Source organism: Pseudonaja textilis, chromosome 3 (assembly GCF_049901715.1).
Source record: "Pseudonaja textilis isolate UNSWEBS1 chromosome 3, rPseTex1.2, whole genome shotgun sequence".
In the NCBI taxonomy this organism is placed as follows: Eukaryota; Metazoa; Chordata; class Lepidosauria; order Squamata; family Elapidae; genus Pseudonaja; species Pseudonaja textilis.
This window is the reverse complement of record NC_141992.1, coordinates 6,083,689-6,107,297: the sequence shown is the minus strand read 5'-3', so window position 1 is coordinate 6,107,297 and position 23,609 is coordinate 6,083,689. Positions and strand designations below refer to the sequence as shown.

Below are 23,609 nucleotides of genomic sequence, written 5' to 3'. Positions count from 1 at the left end.
CTGCCCGGGGCTGCCCCCAATGTGCCAATTTAGCCAACATCCCTGGGATTTCCTAGTAGTGAGGCTGTTGGTTTGAGCTCTGAGCTTGGCCAATTTGATTGCAAACATTTCGTCACCATGTGAGGAGACATTGTCTGTGCATTTGGAGTTTTGCTCGTCTGTCAGATCACAGGTCTTTAAATACCTTTTTATACCTTTTCCAGAGCTTTGTTCTGACAGATGAGCACAACTCAAAATGCACTGACAATGTTTCCTCGAATGGTGACGAAACGTTTGCAACCAAATTGCCAAGCTTGGAGCTCAAACCAACAACCTAACCACCAACCCGAGTTACTAATATTCAAATGCATTTCAATTTCCTGGTGGTCTACCATCCAAGGAGAGCGCGCCACAATTGCGGTACATCCCTATTTCCCCCATCAAGTCCAACAGAAACCCGCGAAAGCAAAGAAGCCAAAACTTTGCGAATTTGCAAGATCTCCATTTTAGCTGGAAAGAAATATTCCCTAAGCCAGAACCCCTGAAAAACACACAAGCGGGTAAATTGCAAAATTTCGCCCCTTTGGCTGATTTATTCTCTGTTCTTTCAACATTTTCTCCCTGACGGGTAGTCCTCGACTTATGAGCACAGTGGAGCCCAACATTTATGTTGTTAATTAAGACAGTTGTTAAGGGAGTTTGGCCCCATTTCAATGACCTTTCTTGCCACCGTTAAGTGAATCACTGCAGTTGTTAAGTTACACAGTTGTTAAGTGAACCTGGCTCCCTCATTGCCTTTGCTTGTCAGAAGGTTGCAAAAGGGGATCATTTGACACACACCCCCGGACATTGCAACTGTCATAAATACGAGTCGGTTGCCCAAAAGCGTCCAAATGTTGATCCCCTGATGATGGCGATGCTGCAAAGTTCGTCCCTGTAAGAAATGGCCATAAGTCACTTGTTTTGGTGCCGTTGCATCTTTGAACGGTCACTAAATGAACTGTCGCAAGTCGAGGACGAGGATATTTAAGGGCAAGGGTCAAAAATGGATATTCCTAAGGGAAAGTGTTAAGACTGTAAGATAAACGCTGGGGAAATTCCACATAATATGCCTGGAATCTTGAATGGTCACTAAACAAGCTGTTGTAAATCGAGGACTATGTGGGATTTGCTTTCTGGGGCCGTCCCACTCCCGCCAAAGCGAGGCGCCGTCGTTAAACGGCAACTTCCCCCCCCCACACCCCGCCCTCCTTTCGCTTTCCTTTCCTTTGGCGCCGATCCGCCTTCCCCAGCCGGGCTCCAAGACTACAACTCCCGTCAGGCCCGAGGCCGCGAAGCTCCCTGGGCCGCGTAGTCCATCGAGGCGCCTTTCCGCCTCGGCCAGAAGGGCTTTCCTCAGCGCGGGGGAACTGCAACTCCCAGAAAGCCGCGGGCGGCGGAACGCCAAAACCCCGCCTCCCCCTCGCCCTGCCTTGGCTCTCAACAGCTGATCGGAGGAGCGACTATGGCTGCAGCTGCTCTCGCCGCCGCCGCCGCCGCCGAGCAAGGAGGGACCGACGGGGCGGGCAGAGGCGACGGCAGGTCAGAGGCCTCGCCGGGCTGGAGGGTGTGTGTGTGGGAGGTGTTGGGGGGAGTGCGGGTGCGGCGGGACCTGGGGCCCAAAGCTGGGAGGACGGGCTTCCTCTTCGGGGGTCTGGGTGCGAGATCGGACGGGCGCCGCGCTTCGACTTGGGGACGCCTGTTGCTTTGCTTTGGCTTCCTCCCGGGGGCGCCTTTTGGGCACCAATTCCGGCTTAGTTAGATTTCTCTTTAAAAAAAAAAAAAAAATATGTAGCCTTTCCTAAGGCAAGGTTTGCAGGTAGACTGCTCCTGGAGTGGGAGGCTCTGCCTCAAGGGGTGTGGGGTGTGGGGGGTGGGAAAGAAGGCGGGTTGGGATGGGGGAAACTGATCGAGGAGAGAGAGAGAGAGAGAGAGGGAGGGAACCTTTTTTTTAATTTTAAAAAAGCAAACCTAAAGCGTGGGAGGTCTTCAAACTTGGCAGCTTGAAGACTTGTGGACTTCAACCTCCAGAATTCCTCCTCTGGTCATGTTAGCTCAGGAATTCTGGGAGTTGAAGTCCACAAGTCTTAAACTTGCTAAGTTTGAAGACCCTTGCTCTATTCTATCTATCTATCCATCCATCCATCCTGTCTATCTGTCCTATCCTATCTATCTATATCTCTGTCTGTCCATCCTATTCTACCTCTCCTGTCTATCCTATCCTATCTATCTCTTTTTCATCTATTCTTCTCTCTCTTCTATCCATCTATCCATCCATCCATCCATCCATCCATCCATCCCATCCCATCCCATCCTTTCTATCTATTCGACCTCTCTATCTATTCTGTCTGTCTGTCTGTCTGTCTGTCTGTCTATCTATCTATCTATCTATCTCTATCTATCCATCCATCCATCCATCCATCCTATTCTATCTCTCTTTATTCTACCTCTCTATTCTCTCTATTCTCTCTCTCTCTCTATTCTCTCTCTCTCTATTCTATTTATCTCTCTTTATCTATTCTATCTCTCTTTCTCTCTCTGTTCCAGGGGTCTTCAAACTGGGCAAGTTTAAGACTTGTGGACTTCAAACTCCCAGAATTCCTCCTCCAGTCAATGTTGGCTCAGGAATTCTGGGAGTTGAAGTCCGCAAGTCTTCAACGTGCCCAGTTTGAAGACCTTTGACCCAAAGCAAGGAGACCTATGTGAACCATTTGAACCAGCAAGGAAGGCTGGCCACCAGAGGTGGTGGGTGCTACTTGGCTCCATCCCTGGGAGGTTTGGGAGAGGAATGAGACAACTGTGGTCAAGAATGTCTGTAAGGGAGATGCTCAGGCATCCAGATCGTAGTGGTCTCAAAGGGGCTTTATAAGAGGCAACTGGACTTTCTGGTTGGTGTTGTTGTTTTTCTTTGAAGAGGTTTCGCTCCTCATCCAAGAAGCTTCTTCAGCTCTGGCTAAGTGGTGGGGAACAGAAGGTTTTATGCTCCTTGCAGACAGCTGGTCATTTGCATCCTTTTCAGAGAGGCGTTGAGGCCACCTGGCGGTTGATGTGTGTCCTCGGGGTCACCTGAGTAGGAATACCATTTGCCAAGAATGGTAGAGGAGTCTGCTGCCTGGGCAGGGTGGGGGTTGGACTAGAAGACCTCCAAGGTCCCTTCCAACTCTGGTATTTTGTTCTTTTCTGGGGTTTTCTGTGCCTCCTCTCCTTTTTAATCCCTCACCCCTTCTAGAAGCCTTTGATGCAGGGGGGGACAGTGAAATTGTGGTTTGGCGGCTGATGCAGCGGGCGTGGCTTTTCTTTAACGGCAAATTGGTGTGAGACAATCTAGGATTAAGATAGTTAATGCACAGAGTTTAGCATGTTGTCTGGGGGAGAGAAGGGGTCTGTGAAGTTAGGCATTTTGGGGTACAAAAGTCCAGTGGGGGCTGAGGAGGTGTGGAGTTGTTGTTCGTGATATTCCTGTTGTGATATTCCTGTTGCGTGCCCATTCATTCATTCATTCGTCCAATCAATCAGTCAGTCAATCAATGTCTTTATTAGATTTATTTATTAGATTAATTTAAAGGTAGTTCTCAATTTACAACCAACATGTGTTAATGACCGTTTGAAATGAAAATGACACTGAAAAAAGTGACCTGACCAGTTGTCACACAGTCCTTGCAGCCCATTCATTCATTCATTCATTCATTCCATTCATTCCATTCATTCATTCATTCATTCAAATTCTTTATTGGATTTAGTTATTAGATTAGCTTATGGGTAATCCTCGATTTACAACCATTCGTTTAGTGACCATTCAAAGTTACAATGGCCCTGAAAAAAAGCAAAAGTCAAAGCGGGCATCCAGATTCACTTAATGCCTACATCATTCACTTGAATCTGCAGTGATTTTTGTTATAACAACTGTGGCAAAAAAAAAGTCATAAAATGGGGCATAACTCAAGTTAACAACTGCCTTGTTTAGCCACAGAAATTTGGGGCTCCATTGTGGTTATATGTTGCGGACTACCTATGTATTTTGTTCATTTTGAGAAAGGAAAAGGAGGTGTGAGGTTATGGTTTTGAGTCAAACTCTTCCCTCCAAACATAACAGAAGCATGGATTTTGCGGTCACCTGCTCCAAACTTTTATATGACTCACTGAGCATGGAATTATTTTATTTTTTTTGAGTTTTCACAACACACCAAGCAGTGTTTGTGTGACATGCAAAATCAAAATGAAAAGTTATTGAGCTTTGTCGTTTGAGTTGTTAATTTGGAGCCGGTTAATTTTAGTGGTTAACCACCAGGCTGGAAAGCAGGAGACAGTGAGTTCTAGTGCCGCCTTAGACATGAAAGCCAGCTGGGTGACTTTGGGCCAAACACCAGGAGACAGTGAGTTCTAGTCTCTCCTTAGGCCTGAAAGCCGACTGGTTGATTGTGGGCCAATCACCAGGAGATAGTGAGTTCTAGTCCTGCCTTAGTCATGAAAGGCAGCTGGATCACTTTGGGCCAGTCACCAGGAGACTGTGAGTTCTAGTCTCTAATTAGACCTGAAAGCCGACTGGCTGATTGTGGGCCAGTCACCAGGAGATGGTGAGTTCTAGTCCTGCCTTAGTCATGAAAGGCACCTGGATGACTTTGGTCCAGTCACCAAGAGACGGTGAGTTCTAGTTCTGCTTTAAACATGAAAGATGGCTGGGTGACTTAGGGCCAGTCAGCAGGAGATAGTGAGTTCTAGTCCTGCTTTAATTTTGGGTTCAATTGTGGTCATAAGTCAAGAACTACCCATATATATATATTGTTATTCTTATGCCTTACGCCCTCGTCAAGTTTTTGTCGAATTTCCAGATTCTGCAAAACACAGTTTGCAATCCTCGTTTACACCTTCCCTTATTATGCATAGCCATGCTTGATTTATGACACCGGATTAGCTCCGTACAAGCCATGGCCTGCCATCTCTTAATGGAACAAAGTGCATTTCTTTTCCACAATGCCAAAAGAACAGAGCAAGTGGAACAGATGTGTTCGCACTCCTGGGAGAATAGAGAGATGCAATTTTTCCCCTGACATGTTAAATTTCAGTCCATGCTGTGTCGTTTCCAATGGGAAATAAATTTTGCCTTCTTGGCAAGTTCTTGATTATAGCTAGTCCTCTATTTGCGACCATAACTGAGCCCAACAATTATTTATGTTGCTAAGCGAGACATTGGTTGAGGATGTTCTGCCCCATTTTACGGATTTCTGTTGTGGTTCACCGGCAGCAGGCGAGGAGCCTGTGCCCAATGTGCATGTGCTCAGGGCTGCTCATAGGAAAGAGCAGCTGCATCGGCACAGGTGACTCGGGAGTAAGGTTGTAAGATGATGCCCCCCCTCCCTTAAGGGATAAAAGCCAGCCCTCAGAGGTGGGATTCTTTGCAGGAAGCAAAGAAGTTCTTACACTTCAAGCCTTGTGGAAGTTCGGACTCTCTGGGTTAGGGTTAGGGAAGGACGGAAGGAAGGAAGGAGAAAGAAGGAAAGCGGGAAGGAAGAAGAAAGAACGGAGAATGAAGAGGGGAGGAAAAAGAAGGGAAGGAAGGAAGGTTATTATGAGAGGGAGGGAGGGTCTTGGGGAAGTCTTGCCTTAACGCTTGGCCATCACAGGTCCTCCCAACACGAGTCCTATGTCATGTCACCCCAGCCCTCCGAGGTCAAACACAACCCCGATTCAGCCCTCAATGAAATCCAGTTTGACACCCCTGCTCTAGGCCTTTCTCACACATCATTACAGGGGGTCCTCAACTTACGACCACAGTCGAGCCCGACATTTCTCTTGCTGAGCGAGACATTTGTTAAGTGAATTTGGCCCCCGTTTTATGACCTTCCTTGCCATGGTGGTTAAGCGAATCGCGGCCATTCGTCAGTCCGCAACACAGTCGTTAAAGTGGAATCCGGCTTCCTCCATTAACTGTGCTCGTCAGAAAGTTGGATGTGACCCCCGGGACACGGCGAACGTCGTAAACACGAGCCAGTTGCCAAGCGTCTGAATTGTGATCACAGGGATGCTGCCGTGAAGCAAGTGTGAAGAACGGTCATAAGTCACCTTTTTTTTCAGTCCCGTTGTAACTTTGAACGGTCACTAAACAAACTCTTGTAAGTTGAGGACTACTTGTATACTAGACCAGTGGTTGACAACCAGTGGGCCGGGGACCACTGGTGGTCCGCAGAGAAATCTCCTGTCCCCCCCAAAGCAATTTATCCAGGCTGCGCAGGAACACAAGGCATTTCTGGCAGAGTTTGGGGGAGAGAAAGAAAGACTTCTGCTGCTTCTGCTGCTTTCCTTGCACGAAGCCAAAAGTCTCTCTTTTCTCTCTCTCTCTCTCCCCCCCTGAGAACGGAGCTGGAAATGGTATCCTGCAATCCCAAATAATGATTGATCGGTAAGAAAAATGGGATGGGGAATTTTCCTGCAGCCTTTTGGGGGGATTTTCTCAGGGTCTCTGGTTTGCGGGATTGAAAATTATGACTTTGGTGGTCCCTGAGGTCCAAAAGGTTGTCGACCCCCTGCTGTAGTAGCCATCTGTGGTACTGTATCAGGGGCTGCTCATATCTGCCGCTAGGGGGCAGTTTAATCCTTCCACTGTGTCAGCGTTCCAGAAAACCTCCACTCCAACAAATAACTCCGAGACAGACATCTTCTCAAGTTTCCCTTTTATTAGAGTAGGAGTAAACTGGCACATCTGGGAAATCCTGAATCGGAAAGTTCCGTGTTTCCCTCCAATAAGTAAAAAAAAATTACAAATCCACCCCCTGCACCCGTCACCGCATCACATGCCCCAATCACCATCCGTCCCAACTTGAGACGCCCCCTCAACCACTCCTCAGCCAGGTGCCGAAACAACATGGCCTTGACTCTAAAGAAGAATGCTATTATGTCTAACCACAGACGCTCCATGCAATTCTCCCTTCCCATCTCCCCAGGCTCAAGAATGTGGGAGCGTGGAAGCTTCTGGTGCTAATATGGCTTCCAAAGCTGACACACTGATTAGAAAGCAAAGGTGAATCAGGAATAGAATGGAATGGAATGGAATAAGGAGTAGGGTAGGGTAGGGTAGGGTAGGGTAGGGTAGACTAGACTAGACTAGACTAGAATAGAATAGAATAGAATAGAATAGAATAGAATAGAATAGAATAGAATAGAATAGAACAAGGAATTGGAATAGAAATAGAGTAGAGTAGAGTAGAGTAAAGTAGAGTAGAGTAGAGTAGAGTAGAGTAGAGTAGAGTAGAGTAGAGTAGAGAGTAGAGCAGAGTAGAGAGTAGAGTAGAATAGAATAGAGTAGAGTAGAGTAGAGAAATAAGAATATGGAATAGGGATAGGGATAGGGATAGGATAGGATAGGATAGGATAGGATAGGATAGGATAGGATAATAGAATAGAACAGTATAGAACAGAATAGAACAGAACAGAATAGAATAGAACAGAAAACAGTTGGAAAGGACCTTGGAGGTCTTCTAGTCCAACCCCCTGCTTAGGCAGGAAACCCTATATACCACTTCAGACAAATGGTTGTCCAACATCATCTTAAAAACTTCCAGTATTGGAGCATTCACAACTTCTGGAAGCAAGTTGTTCCACTGGTTAATTGTTCTCACTGTCAGGAAATTCCTCCTTAGTTCTAGGTTGCTTCTCTCCTTGATTAGTTTCCACTCATTGCTTCTTGACCTGCCTTCAGAAGGTGCTTTGATTCGCTCTTCTTTGTGGCAGCCCCTGAGATATCGGAACCCTGCTATCATATGTCACCCTAGTCCTTCTTTTCGTTAGAGTAGACCAGGGGTCTTCAAACTTGACAACTGTAAGATTTGTGGACCTCAACTCCCAGAATTCCTTCTCCAGTCATGTTAGCTCAGGAATTCTGGGAGTTGATGTTCAGAAGTCTTAAACTTGTCAACAAAGACTTTGGTAAGCTACACCTGAAATTACACAATTCTAAATAAATAACCTATTTTTTGTAGCGTGGTGACCAAAACTGGATGCTGTACTCTAGGTGTGGCCTTACTAAGGCTTTATAGAGTAGTATTAGTACCTCTCTTCAGGACTACCTGTAACGAAGGGCTAACTTCCGTAACCAAGTAATTTAAGTAATAATTAACTTTAAAGTATTAAAGCTTAAAACACTTTAAAACATTAAAGTAATAATTAACTTCGATAATAAATAAAAGTGCTCAATAAAACTTAACAATGGCTGCAAACAACAGCGTGACACAGTAGCAACAATGGTGCATTTTGTGGATTTGCAAGAAATAACATTTTGCCTGCAGGCAAAAACCGTGGTGGGATTCAAAAAAATAGAGACGGTCGTAGAAAGTGAAGAAGCTAGATTGGGATTTAGAATCGAAACACACAGGCCCCTGCCACGTAACACACACAACAATTGTCAATAAGCAAGGCAAAAAAAAAGGTCAGGATAACGGAGGTGTCAGCATCTGGAGAGAGCAGAAGAGAAGAGAAGGAACTGGAGAAAAATCACAATATACACAGACCTGCAAATAGAGAGAGAACGCCCGTAGAAGGAGAATGCAAAGATGGCACCGTCATAAAGAGGAACCAGTTGCCCAGCGGATGGGTGTTGATCACGTGACCCTAGGGATGCTGAAACGGTCGTAAGTGTGAAAAACGGTCATAAGCTGCTTTTTTCCAGTGCCATTGTCGTAACTTAGAACAGTCACGAAATGAACTGTAGTTAAAACTCTTTTGGTGTACAGTATCAAGGACTGCCCATATCTGCCACTAGAGGGCAGTTTGATCCTTCCATGGATTAAATGAAATATAGACTTTTTTTTTTTTGCCACTTACCCCAAATCCAGAGAACCTGCAATCCCCCAAAAAACCGCCCCTGCAACAACTGTAGGCGTTGATAAAATCACCATCGCATCACCAAAATCACCATAACAGCCGTGGTGACGCAGTGGTTAGAATGCAGTACCAGAGGCTAATTCTGCTGGCCGCTGGCTGCCTGCAGGTTGGCAGTTCAAATCCTGCCAGGCTCAAGGTTGACTCAGCCTACTGTCCTTTCAAGGTGGGTAAAATGAGGACACAGATTGCTGGGGGCAAGAGGCTGGCTCTGTAAACCGCTTAGAGAGGGCTGGAAAAGCACTGTGAAGCAGTATGTAAGTTTAAAGTGCTATTGTCCCTCTCTCTCTCTCTCTCTCTCTCTCTCTCTCTCTCTTTCTATCTAACAATAGCTATTGCTATTGTTCTCTCACCCCCCAACCCACTCATCCATCCATCTCCCTCTCTCTTTCTCTCCTATCTATCTATCTATCTATCTATCTATCTATCTATCTATCTATCTATCATCTACAGTATCATCTATCATCTATCCATCCATCCATCCATCCACCCATCCATCCATCCATCCATCCATCCATCATCTATCATCTAGCTATCCATCCATCCATCTATCATCTATACATCCATCCATCCATCCGTCTAACAACAGCTATTGCTGTTGTTCTCTCTCGCCCTCCCCCTCTCCTTAACCTATCCATCCATCCATCCATCCATCCATCCATCCATCCATCCATCCATCCATCTAAATGCAGCATTGCAGGCTAACTCTGCTCACTGCCAGGAGTTTGATCCTGACTGGCTCAAGGTTGACTCAGCCCTCCCTCCTTCCGAGGTTGGTAAAATGAGGTTACATGAGGCCGACTCTGTAAACCGCTTAGAGAGGGGCCGTAAAAGCCCTGTGAAGCGGTATATACGTCTTAAGTGCTGTTGCCATCAGTCGATGGCAAACGGACGCTTGACGTTGGAAGAGATTACCTCCTGCCACGATACCTTTAGATGCCACCAAACCTCCGCCTCTGCCTCTCCCAGGGCAGGACTGCAGAGCTGCTGCAGAAAAATGCCAAATCCAGTCTGAACATCTGTCTGACCCCATCCTATCTCTTCTGGCCCAGAGACTTGCAAATACTGGGGAAAGGATGTCGACGGAGAACCGCACAGTCTTTTTGCAATGCCACACCTTCCTTCCCCGTATCCTTCCCCTGCGGCTTTAAGACCTGGTCTAAATGCCCGATGCAACCACAGTGTCTCTATCCCTGGGTGTTTGTTTTGTTTTTTGCTTTTTCGTTGTTGTGCACCATAAGGGACTTCAGGCCGAGCTGCCGTTCTCTTTGGAAAGCCAGAGCTATTAATATATCAGGTAATGAATCTAATCTCTTGGTTGAAGTTATCCTCTTAGGCATGCTGGCTGATCCAGTTCTCGGTCGCTGCTGCGTTAACTCTCTTTTTTCCCACGTCCGTCTTGGTGTGACAACATCAGGTCTCTTCGGGCGTCCTGGGTGGGCTCTAAATTGCACCCCCACAAGAAAAAGAAAGCGTCTTAAAGACCCCCGAATGCTTCTAAGGCTAAGATGAGACCTCAAGGCGATAGGTTTGAGCCCATGACCTGAATCAACCCCAAATTTTTTCCTCTCTCTTCTCTTTGCCAATACCTCTCCTCATCCCTTCCCATCTCTCTGAGATTATTTAACCAAGATGAACCAATCGGCGGCATATTCAGGGGTCAGGATTTCCGGCTTTAGGGCTTTGGGAGCTGACGGTGGCAGGTGAGTATCGGGCATCCAGAGTGTGGGTAAACCTCAATTATTATTATTTCCCTAAATTGCTTTTTCCTGGCTTTCTGCAAAGGAAATGCATGTGTATTTTTTTACAGGAAGGCTTGAAGAAAAGGAGATAGGTTGTGGTGCTTGGTTTAAATCTGGGGATCCCTCAGACCAGGGGTTTTGAGTCATTTTGGGGGAATATAGCCGTATTTGGGGTGCACCAGAAAGTTAATAATCCTTAGAAAGATGTTTTTAAAGGGTTAAGATATAGAATAGAATTCTTTTATTGGCCAAGTGTGATTGGACACACGAGAAATTTTGGTGCAAATGCTCTCAGTGTACATAAAAAAGAAAATATACATTCATCAAGATTCATGAGGTACAACACTTAATGATAGTCATAGGGTACAATAAGCAGTCAAGTCATACTAGGAAACAGTCAATAAAAATCATTAGGATACAAGCAACAAGATTACAGTCTTAAGTGGGAGGGGATGGGTGAAAGGAAGGATGGGAGGATTAATAGTAATACTAATAGGTTTTTTTATATTTATTACCTTTATTGAAAAATTAAAACATTAAAATACAAAATACAATACAAATATTTAAAATGAGAGTGCTATGTATGTTACAATCCACTTTGACAGAGCTTATATTTCAGTTATTATTTCAGTGCATATTTTATACTCCTATTTGTTCTTATATATATATGTCACTATCTTTCTAAATTATACATTCCTTATTGATTGATGGATTGCTTATTTCTATCTTTTATTCAGTGGTACCAATACTAATAGTAATGCAGACTTAGTAAATAGTTGAACAGTGTCGAGGGAATTATTGGTTTAGCAGAGTGATGGCATTCAGGAAAAAACTGTCCCTGTGTCTAGTTTTATGGGCTGGGGGCAAGTTATAATAATCTTTCTTTCTGGCTTCTGCGTTGCATTGGAAATAGGGATTATAAAGAATGTACAGGTAGTCCTCGAGTTATGACCACAATTAAATCCAATGTTTCTGTTACTCAGTGACACAGTGAGTTTTGCCCACTTTTCCGACCTCCCCCCGTTGTTAATTGAATCACTGTAGTTGTTAAATGAGTCATGCGGTCATTGAATGAATCTGACTTCTCCCTTTGACTTGGCTTGTCAGAAGGCAGTTGCCAAGCGCCCAAATGTTGATCACAGTACTACGGGGATGCTGTGACGGTCATAAGTGCGAGGACTGCTTGAAAGTCACTTTTTTAAAGCACCGTTATAACTTTGAACAGTCGCTAAATTAATGGTTGTAAGTTGAGGAATACGGGTAGTCCTCAATTTACAACTTTTCATTTAGTGACCCTGGAAAGTTGAAAGAAAGGGACTTATGACTGTTTTTCACATTTATGACCGTTGCCGCATCCCCGTGATCCCATGATCAAAATTCAGACCCTTGGCAACTGACTCGTATTTATGACGGTTGCAGTGCCCCTGGGGTCACATGATCCCCTTTAGCGGCCTGCTCTGGTCATCCCAGAGCAGCTCCTCCAGTCCATGGCAGGCCGTTGCACACGGGTGGAGGAGCAGCTGCTCCGGGATGACCAAAGGGCCAGTCCTGTGACTCCTGCAGCTCTGGAATATGGGACCGACTTTCCCACCAACGTCAGCAAGCCACCGTCAGTCAAAATTCATGTTAGTGGTCCGCGGGATTTAAAATTATGAGTTTGGTGGTCCCTGAGGTCCAAAAGGTTGGCAACCCCTGCTCTATAGTGTTCTATCCACGGCTGTCAAGCCAGCATTACTACACCGTAATGCAATATGTGAGTACGCTTTCTATTGTAGACCGGTAAAAGGAAATTTAGTTGCATCACACTGAAGAACTGGTTGGGAGTTGTGGGAATTGCGGGAGGGGGAGGTGTTGTGGGTTTGTAAGCTATTTTGGATGTCCCAAAGCTGGGTTTTTGTTTTTCCCTTTGACGAGGTTTCACTTCTCATCCGAGAAGCTTCTTCAGCTCATCGGAAGGGATGGTATTTATTCGAAGCTGATGAAGCTTCTCGGATGAGAAGTGAAACCTCTTCAAAGAAAAAAACAACACCAGAAAAATCCAGTGGCCTCTTGAAAAAAACACACACACAAAAAAGTACCTTTGGGACAACCATGACCTGGATGATTGAGAATCTCCGTAGACTATTTTGGATGTGTTTCTGCTGAACTGTTTCGGTTGCTTCTCTGTCCTGCAACCTTACCCTGTGAACAGAAACTTGGCATCCAAATCTCTAAGCCAACTCAAGGCTGCTGTAAACAGCTATATCCTTAAGATACCCTCTTGACATGCCGGACCTTTGCATGCTACTCTTCTCCAATCTGGTTCCTCCTAGGTGAGCTTGCCGATTTCCCAGGGATTCCACAAAGTTCAGGATTTTGCTAGGGACTGAGTCCCAACCGAACTGGGGAAAGGCTGGAAGGGCGGGAAACCTGTTTATACGTATATAGCACGTGCTCGATTAACATAATAGTTGTTCGGTATGTGCAATTCTGCATCTTTTTAAGAGGTTTATTACTCTTGGTATGTGTATACGCACACATCATCTTCAATTCGGCTGTTGCACACTTGTATCAGGCCCATATTTTACCTAGTGGGGAAGGTGATTGCCTAGAAACCAGGAGATGGTGAGTTCTAGTCCCGCTTTAGGCATGAAAGTAGGCTGGGTGATTTTGGGCCAATCACCAGGAGATGGTGAGTTCTAGTCCCGCTTTAGGCATGAAAGCAGGCTGGGTGATTTTGGGCCAATCACCAGGAGATGGTGAGTTCTAGTCCACCTTAAATATGTTGAGCTGCCTGGGTGACTTTGGCCCAATCACCAGGAGACGGGGAGTTCTAGTTCTGCCTTAGGCATGAAAGCTATATGGGAGACTTTGGGTCAATCACCAGGAGACGGTGAATTTTAGACCTGCCTTTGGTGTGAAGGTTGGCCAGGTGACTTTGGACCAAACACCACGAGACAGTGAGTTCTAGTCCTGACTTAGTCATGCAAGCCAGCTGGGTGACTTGGGGCCAGTCACCAGGAGATGTGACTTCTAGTTCACCTTAGACATGTGAACTACCTTGGTGACCAGGAGAAAGTGAGTTCTAGTCCTGCCTTAGGCAGGAACGCTATATGGGAGACTTTGGATCAATCACCAGAAGACAGGGAGTTCTAGTCCTGCATTAGGTGTGAAAGCCAGCTGGGTGACTTTGGGCCAGTCCCTCTCTCTTAGCCCAACCCACTTCCCAGAATTATTGTTGTGGGGAAAAGAGGAGGAAGAAGGATTAAGTATGTTTGCCACCTTGAGTTACTTACAAAGTAGTAAAAGCAAGCTTTAAAAAAAATCTAATAAATAAACTATTACGCACAAATGGAAAAATCAGAGCTATTTTTTTTTTAAAAAAGAAACCAGCCACAATAGCATCGTGCATCAATTACCTGTAGATATTGATCTAGATCAGAAGTCTCAAAAGTCCCCTTTACAAACTGAGTTGCGTTGAAAATCTTAACCAAGCGCCTGGTGCGTAAATAAGTCACAAACTTTCCAGGCACTGATTTGTTCGTGGCATCGTTTGCTCCTCTTGACGTCACTCTGGGAATAACAGCCGGTTTGTTTACCGCTCGTGGAACAGTTTAAAGCATTTGGGGGTTGTCTTTTGCTCTCCAATTCTCTGCTGGGGGACTTTGCTGATTGCTAAATACTTCGCAGATGAGAAGAAAAATAATGGCCGGATTGCTTCCCCCCGCCCCCAAGGGATTGCGATTTGTGCTGGGAATGGTGCAGTTTTCCCAATTATTTTCCCTCCCGGTTGTCCCCTTTGTGTTTAGTTCGCTTGAAATTTAGAAATTTCAAAGGATTGTGTCCAAACGTAGTGGGGGTTTTTTTGGTGCCCGTTTCCCCTAGCGTGCTTTTGCAATTAACAGTTGTGATTGCGATTTGGCTTCTCAAGCACAGGTTTTGCAGATATTTCCCTTCAAAGAATATAGAATAACAGAGTTGAAAAAGACCTTGGAGGTCTTCTAGTCCAACCCCCTGCTCAGGCAGGAAACCCTACACCACTTCAGACAGATGGCTGTCCAATCTCTTCTTAAACACTTCCAGTTTGGGAGCATTTACAACTTCTGGAGGCAAGTTGTTCCATTGGTTAGTTATTCTCACTGCCAGGAAATTCCCCCTCAGTTCTAGGTTGCTTCTCTCCTTGATTAGTTTCCATCCATTGTTTCTTGTCCTGCCCTCAGGTGCTTTGGAGAATAGCTTGACTCCCTCTTCTTTGGGGCAGCCCCTCAAATACTGGAACCTTGCTGTCATGTCCCCCTTAGTCCTTCTTTTCATCAAACTAGACATACCCAATTCCTGCAACCGTTTTTCATACATTTTAGCCTCCAGTCCCCTAATCTTCTTTGTTGCTCTTCTCTTCTCTTTTCTAGAGTCTCAACACTTTTTTTACATCATGGCAACCAAAACTGGATGCGTTATTCCAAGCGTGGCCTTACCAGGGCATTATAAAGTGGTATTAACACATCAAAGAATTCATTCATTTCACTATTGTCATCAACATTTTTTATGCTTAGTAAACTTTTCTCTAATTTTCTTTTTCTTTTAAATGGGGTAGGAGAACATGTATGAATGGTTTTTGTAAAATAAAGGAAATGGTGCGTTTGGAAGAACATCTTAATTTTGCCTTGGGTATTCTGTTTCGTGCGCTTGAAAATTCAAATGCAAACGGAAACATATTTTTTCTCGCATCCCGAATACCCAACAAGATGCAGTTCCGTGGTGAGACATGTAAGATCCTGCACTGAGGCAAGAAAAACCAAATGCATAGGTGTAGAATAGGTGTTACCTGGCTCAATAGCAGTAACTGTGAGAGGGATCTAGGAATACTAGTGGACGATCACTTAAATATGAGCCAGCTGTGTGTTGCAGCTGCCAAAAAAGCCAACACAGTCCTAGGCTGCATGAACAGAGGGATAGAATCAAGATCACGTGAAGTGTTAATACCACTTTATAAGGCCTTGATAAGGCCACACTTGGAATCCTGCATCCAGTTTTGATCATCACAATATAAAAAAAGATGTTGAGACTCTAGAAAGAGTGCGGAGAAGAACAACCAAGATGATTAGGGGGCCGGAGGCTAAAACGTGAAGAACGGTTGCAGGAACTGAGTATGTCTAGTCTGATGAAAAGAAGGGCTAGGGGTGAAATGATAGCACCGGTCCAATATTTGAGGGGCTGCCACAAAGAAGAGGGAGTCAAACTATTTTCCAAAGCACCTAAAGGCAGAACAAGAAGCAATGGACGGAAACTTATCAAAGAGAGATCGGACCTACAATTAGGGAGAAATTTCCTGACGGTGAGAACAATGAATCAGTGAAATAACTTGCCTCCAGAAGTTGTGAATGCTCCAACACTGAAGGGTTTTAAGAGGAGATTGGACAGCCATTTGTCATGTCGGGGCTGGACTAGAAGACCTCCAAGGTACCTCCCAACTCTGTTATTCTGAATTCTGAAACAGAAGAGCCTCTGTGGCAGGAAATTTTGCAGGGAAGACGTTTGGGTTCAAATTTCCACAGTGACCTTGTTTTGATCTCCTATCCTGCCAGCTGGCCAAAACCCAGCCTTAATCTCATTTTAGCTGGGTGGAGGTTTCCTTTTTAATTTGAGTCCCCATCTGGAATCTACAGATAAGAATGAACTCACTTAAAAACAAGCAAGAAAAAAAAAACACCATTTCCTGGTTTTGCACTGGTCTTCTGTCTTTAATAAGTCAACTGCAAGCAGACCTTTAAAGCAGAAATAAAGATAAGATTATATGCATCAAAAAAAGAAATAAGAACGGCTGGACCAATGCAAATTCTATGTAAGAGGTAGCTATTAAGAAATTCCTAGCAAGCGACTAATCATAAAAAGGAAAAATTGAGACCATTTTGAGGACAGTAATCTCTTAAAATCTACTCTTTTTTCCCCTTTCATGTCCAGTTTTCTTGAATTAGAGGTGCGTTCAGACTCTGAAATCCTGAAAGAATACAGTTTAGCTTATTGATTGATGAGGGAAACTTTTTTACCTGGAAACCGAAATGTTTTTACTTTTTTAAAAACATGCTTTTACTGAAATTTTTATCGTTTTTTACAATACAATACAATATAAACAGAGGCATAGAATCAAAATCATGTGAAATATTAGCAGTACCACTTTATAAAGCCTTAGTAAGGCCGCACCTGGAATTCTGCATCCAGTTTTGGTCACCACATGACAAAAGAAAATGCAAAGAGCAGCGAAGATGATTTAAGGCCTGGAGACTAAAACATATGAAGAACGGCTACAGGAATTGGGTATGTCTAGGCCAGACAAAAGGGCTGGGGGTGATATGATGGCAGGATTCCAGTATTTGAGGGGCTGCCCCAAAGAGGAGGGCGTCAAATTATTCTCCAAAGCACCTGAAGGCAGAACAAGAAACAATGGATCAAGGAGAGAAGCAACCTGGAATTAAGGAGAAACGTCCTACCAGTGAGGACAATTAGCCAGCGGAACACCTTGCCACCAGAAGTTGTGGGTACTTCATCACTGGAGGCTTTTAAGAAGAGACTGGACATCCAACCTATCTGAAATTGTGTAGTAGCTCCTGCTTGAGCAGAGGGCTGGACTAGAAGACCTCCAGTGCCCCTTCCAGCTCTATTCTGATTCAGTGTTTGGGGTTTTGGCAGTTTAAAGCAAACAAAAAAAAAAAGCCCATTTGGAAGAATGGGTTCGGACTTACGACTGTGTGATATGCTTAACAACTTCATGATATTCAAAAAAAAAAAAACAGTTGTAAAATGGAGTCCAGTCAGATGGGTGCCTCGACTTACGACTGTCATGACTTATAACCAAAACTGGGGTTCCGATTGGGGTTGTGACTTGAGGGCTACATGTATAAGGAGCCTCGGAGGCGCAGTGGTTAGAATGCAGGATTGCACGCTACTTCTGCTGCAGCCAGCTACCTGCAATTTGGCAGTTCAAATCCTGCCAGGCTCAAGGATGACTCAGCCTTCCGTCTTTCCGAGGTGGGTAAAATGAGGACCCAAATTGTTGGGGGCAAGAGGCTGACTCTGTAAACCGCTTAGAGAGCACTGTGAAACGGTATATAAGTCTAAGTGCTATTGCTATAACAGTGCTTTGGCCTCTTAAAGATACCAACAAGCTAAAATAACCCGTGGAAAGGTTTTAATTTCGGCTGAGGCCACAGCCAGAGTTAAATGATTTTTCCAGGACTCCCAACTCAGGTAGTCCTCGACTTAGAACCATTTAGTGACCTTTCGAAGCTGCAACAGCAGTGACAAAAGTGATTGATGACTGCTTTTCACTTGACCATTGCAACGTCTCCATGGTCACATGAGCAAAATTTGGATGCTTGGCAACTGGCTCATACTTATGACCGTTGCAGTGTCCCGGGGTCAATGTGATACCCTTTTGCGACCTTCTGACAAGCAAAGTCAATGGGGAAGCCAGATTCAGTGAACAACTGTCAGGATTCAGAATCAGAATAGAGCTGGAAGGGACCCTGGAGGTCTTCTAGTCCAGCCCCTGCTCAAGCAGGAGACCCTATACCCGTGATGGTGAACCTATGGCACGTGGGCCACAAGTGGCACACAGAGACATTTGTGCCGGCACGCCAGCCGCAGGCAAACCTACCTCACCGTGCATGCGTGTGCATCAGAGCTGATTTTGGGGCTGGTTTGAGGCCTTTTTCGGCCTCCCAGGCTTGGAAAAAGCCTCTGCAAGGCTTTTCAGGATGAATAGGCCCATTTCATCACTTCCTGTGATACCGGAAGTGATGAAACAGGCCTATTTTTTAGCCTGCCAAGCCTGCAGAGGCTTTTTCCAAGCCTCTGGGAGGCCGAAAAGGCCTCAAATCAGCTGAAAAATCAACTGTGAGGCACAGTGCAGATAACAGGGGTGGGGTGGGGATTGCGAGCGCATGCACAGGGGGTGTGGGGGGGGGCGCGCATTGCATTCTGGATGCTGGCACCCAATTTTTGCCACAGGAACCCCAAAAGGTGAGCCACCACTGCCCTATACCAGTGATGGCTAACCTTTCTGTCCTCGCGTGCCAAAACCCATAAGGCAATGTGCACGCACGCCCCACGCCTCTCTGCACATGCGTGTGCATCTCCCCCAGGCGCCCCGCACGTGTACAGCAGCTACCTGATCTGGCAGGCAGGAGGTAGGCACGCATGTGCAGTGGAGCTGCTCCGGGGTGACGGCTTGCGTGACGGCGAAGATGGCTCTGCGTGCCACTTCTGGCACACCTGCCATAGGTTCGCCATCACGGCCCTATATAATTTCAGACAGGTGGCTGTCCAGTCTCTTCTTCAAAACCTCCAGTGATGGAACACCCAAAACTTCTGAAGGCGAGCTGTTCCCCTGGTTAATTGACCTCACTATTAGGAAGTTTCTCCTTAATTCCAGGTTGAATCTCTCCTTGTTCAGTTTCCATCCGTTGCTTCTTTTCTTGTCTTCAGCTGCTTTGGAAAATAACTTGACCCCTTCCTCTTTGTGGCAGCCCGTCAAATATTCTAATCCTGAGATCACGTCCCCCTTAGACTTTATTTTTTCTAGACCGGCCAAACCCAAATCCTCCAACCGTTCTTCTTACGTTGTAGACTCCAGTCCCCTCTGCACGCTTTCTATAGCCTCACGATCTTCCTTTTGTATCGTGATGATGATCCACTTAATAGCTGTGGCAGGAAAGGTCATAAAATGAAGCATTAAACAGCTGCCTTGCTTAGCAACAGAAATTTGGAGCTCAACTGTGGTCATAAGGGGAGGACTACCTGTAGCACGCAAAGCAGGGCAGAGGGTGTAAAATGTGTGTTGCGATAGGGTGAGTCACAGGTGTTTGCAGGGTGGGTGACCTACAAAAATTGGAGGGGAGGGGAGAGGAATTGAGGTCCTGACCTCAGCAACACGACTGCCGTGATTTGTGCGGCCACGATTACATCAGGGTGTGCGTGTGAGACACCCTCCTGTGGCTGCCACCCAAGGCCTCTGGGCCTTTAATCCCAGCAGCATGCAAACCGACGCTGGCTGAGCTCCTATTCCGACAGCGATAATCAGGCTGGGCCAACATGAATGGCAAGAAGACCTCCGGCCGTCGGGACACGACCTCCGTCATTGAGGTCCTTGTGTCAGATAACGTCCCTGGGCGCAGGATCCTTGCATTATCCTACCCGTTGTGGAGGTTGTGAGGTCTGCAGGCGGATTACAACTTTGTTCTTTCCTGATTAGCTCCCAAATCTGATATTTTGGGGGTGGGAGGCATCTCCAGCCTGGGGGCTTGCAAACCCCATCAGCTCCAGCCAACAGGGGATGATGGAAAGTGAAGTTATGAGTGGTGCCAGGTGGGGAACTTCTCATCTCCTCGTCCTTCTTCTCCACCTTCTCCTTCCCTTCTTTCTCTTTTTCCTCTTCTTCCTCCTCCTCCTCTTCTTTTTGTCCTTGATTCCTTTTCTCTTCCTTTTCCTTTTCTTCCTTTTCCTTTTCTCCTCCTTCTATTCTTCCTCTTTCTCCTTCTCTTCCTCCTCCTCCTTCTCCTCATCTGTCTTCTACTCCTTTCCTCCTCCTCTTCTTCCTCTCCTCCGCCTCTTCCTCTTCTCCTCTTCCTGTCCTTGCCTGTCTTCCTCTCTCCTCCCCCTCCTCCTCTTAGCCCCCCTCCTCTTCTTCTTCTCCTTTTCCTCAAACACCTGGAGGCTGGCATGAGAGGCGTCACTCATCACCTCAAACACCTGGAGGCCGCCCGTTGAGACCAAGGAGTCCTTGTTGGCTTTGATTCTTTGCCCGAATGCAGAATCCTTGATCTCTTTACCTGAAACACCTGAAGGCAGGACAGGAAGCCATGGATGGAATCTAATCAAAGGAAGAACCAAGCTGCTTAGTTAATTCTCCGAAAAAACAATTAATCAGTCTAACGGACTTTAAAAACTTGGAAGTTTTAAAGAAGCGATTGGACAGCCATTTGTCTGAAGCGGTGTAGGGTTTCCTGCAAGGTCCCTTCCAACTCTTGTTATTCTGTTATTCTGTTATTCCGCTTCTTGAATGAGACAACTAGCAGATACAGCATTCTAAGACTTGCCTTCAGACATTGCAGGTGCTTCGTCACTGGAAGTTTTTAAGAAGAGATTGTCTGAAATGATATATAGAGTTTCCTGCTTGAGTAGGGGGGTGGGCTAGATAAAGGACATCCACCCAATTGGTTGCTGAACAGTTTTGGTAGATACATTCGTGTGTGTTTATATACACGTTCACAAGTGCAGCAAAAAGCAAATCCGTTTGTGAATTCTCCCGCAGGCTTAAAAGACCTTTAGCCCTGTAATCCCAAATAATTCCAAAAAATTCTTGCCCTTCCTTCCAACGTCTCTCGATGCCCATCTAGGGGCTTTTACCTGCAGTCGTAATCGGCGCAGTTCTCAGTCTGGTTTATTGAGCGGTCATCTGAAACATACTACCAGGAGTTGTTTTGAAGGAAATCCTGTTTTGTTTTATTCTTTTTTTAATGGCCTATTTTAAGGAGCCTGAAGCTGCTGTTGTGCTGAAGTTAAGCAAGCCGCAAGAAAGTTTGTGCTCTTTTTCCCTTGGTGCGTGTGTGTGTGTGTTTTATTAAAGTAAATAGATTCCTTGGGTTGAGCAAGGACATTTTAGGAAGGACAAAGGCAAAATGGACTGCTAAATTGTCCATGCCTACCCAGTCACATGACCACCTAGCCACGCCCACCCAGACACATGACCACATAGCCATGCCCACCCAGCCAGTCCGTCCCCCACAACAGTCTGAGGGACTGCGAATCGGCCCCCTGTTTAAAAAGTTTGAGGACCTCTGGGTGTCCACTCATAAAATATTTCTATGGTCTTTTTACAGTTGCCAACAGAAAGGGAGGGGGAAGCAGCGCAGCAGCTTGGAAACCGAAAGCGCATTCCATAAATGTTTTCAAAGATAGTAACTAGGTGACTGAAGTTTCTGCCGTGCAAAATTCTAACTGGAGAACATGATTGATGACTCTGGGCTATGGAGGTGTCCCATTGGAGAATATGAATTACGATACACCCAGGGGTTAGGGGGAAACCAGGGTCAAGGGTGACAATGAAGGATGTGTCTCGGAGTCGGCTACACCCAGGCAGTGCCGGACATGTTAACTCCCAATAAATCTTTAAGTTTTGGAAGTTCGGCTACAGCAGTGGTGGCTCACCTTTTCGGGCTTGTGCCAAAAATTGTGAGCACGCTTACGCGTGGCCGCTCACGTGCCAGCACTCAGAAGGCGCGTGCCCCCCTCACCCCCTGCACATTTGTGTGCAATCCCCCACCGCCGCCCCCTTCCTGCACTGCGCCTCCCAGCTGATTTTGGGCCCATTTGAGGCCTTTTTCGGCCTCCCAGAGGCTTGAGGACAGCTTCTACAGCCTTTGCAGGCCGAAAAATAGGCCCATTTCATCACTTCTGGTATTACAGGAAGTCACGAAACGGGCCTATTTTTCGGCCTGCAAAGGCTGCAGAAGCTGTCCTCAAGCTTCTGGGAGGCTGAAAAAAGGCCTCAAACGGGCCGAAAATCAGCTGGGAGGCACGCGCATGAACATGAGGTAAGTTTGCCTGCAGCTCGCGTGCCAGCACAAATAGCTTTGCCTGCCACCTATGGTACGCATGCCGTAGGTTCGCCATCACGGGACTAGAGTCTTATGATTTAAATGGGGGTAACTGCCAGAGGCCTGACACTGGGCTAAAAGACCTCCAAGGTCCGTTCCAGTTCTGTTATTTCTGTCTGCTGATGATCCAAAACTGATCTCTCTCTCTCTCTCTCTCTCTCTCTCTCCTCCTTTATAGCAACCACAGTGCAGATACCTTGGAACGTCTGCTGCCCACAATCGTCGGAACCAAATCCCCCCGGAAACGTACCACCAGCCAATCCAAATCGGAGCCCCCCCTTCTACGAACCAGTAAAAGGACCATCTACACCGCAGGCCGGCCCCCCTGGTACAACGAACATGGCACACAGTCCAAAGAGGCATTTGTTATCGGTGAGGGGGCGCCGTGTTGAACTGGAGGGGGAGGGGTAGTTTGGGACAGGAGGTCGGAGGGAGCTTCAAAAAATGTCAGCAATGGGTTCTCTGCCCAGTTGTTGGGTGGGCACGGTCATGGTGGGCGTGGCCTAGACAGCCTCCTGCACCACAGCAGGGGCTGTTTTCAACTTCCCCAGACTCCGGAGGCTTCCCTCGAGCCTCTGGAAGGGCCAAAACAGCCTCCCCCAGGCTCCGGAGGCATTCCGGAGGCTGGAAACGGGCCCATTTCCGGACTTCCGGAACTTCTGGGAGGGCCGTTTTTCCCCTTCCTTGAGCCTCCACGTGGATCCTGTACTTAGCTGGCATCCAAAACAGGCTGCATGGAGACTTGGGGGTGTGTGTGCAGAGGTGGGTATTCAGCAGGTTCTGATCAGTTCTGGAGAACCCGTAGCAGAAATTTTGAGTAGTTTGGAGAACCGGCAAATCCCACCTCTGACTGGAGTTTTTACAGTATCCTTCCCCTGCCACGCCCACCAAGCCACGCCCACAGAACCAGTAGTAAAAAAAAATTGAATCCCGCCACTGGAGGGGCAGGGTGGGAGGGGCAGGGCCTGTCAGGAGTGGGATTCGGCGGTTCTCCGATCCAGCCATAACATTAGCAACAGGTCCTCCTGAATCCGGGCGAATCCGTAGCAGCCCACCCCTGATGGACCACCCATTGAGGCATCAGGGTGGTTTGGATTTAAATCAAGACAATTTAAATCACGACTTAAATCACTAGTAAAAGGGCTTGATTTAAATCAACTCGATTTAAGTCGGTAATTTTTAAAGAGCAACGGTCATCTCTGTCCCACAGCAGCTGCTCCTCTGATCCGCTCTTGACTCACCGAAAGTCCCAATATTGCAGAATATACACCCTCCTGCCACGTAACTCAACTCCGTTTCCTGCGGAATAAACTAAATGTTTCGTATATCTTAAAGAGAAAGCTAT

At 46.2% G+C, this 23,609-nt stretch overlaps 1 protein-coding gene across 6 annotated transcripts in view; it reads left to right on the top strand.

Annotated features, from left to right (window-relative positions):
• The first annotated feature begins 1,419 nt into the window (after positions 1 to 1,419).
• The window catches only part of UCKL1 (uridine-cytidine kinase 1 like 1), a 64,251-nt gene continuing 42,061 nt past the window's right edge, over positions 1,420 to 23,609 (top strand). For 2 of the 6 annotated variants that reach the window (XM_026697346.2, XM_026697347.2), the window contains exons 1-2: positions 1,420 to 1,560; positions 22,443 to 22,636. In XM_026697346.2, the coding sequence (XP_026553131.2) occupies positions 1,484 to 1,560; positions 22,443 to 22,636 (271 nt within the window). In that variant the 5' untranslated portion in view covers positions 1,420 to 1,483. The other 4 variants (XM_087928849.1, XM_026697348.2, XM_087928852.1 and 1 more) reach the window with 4 other exon arrangements.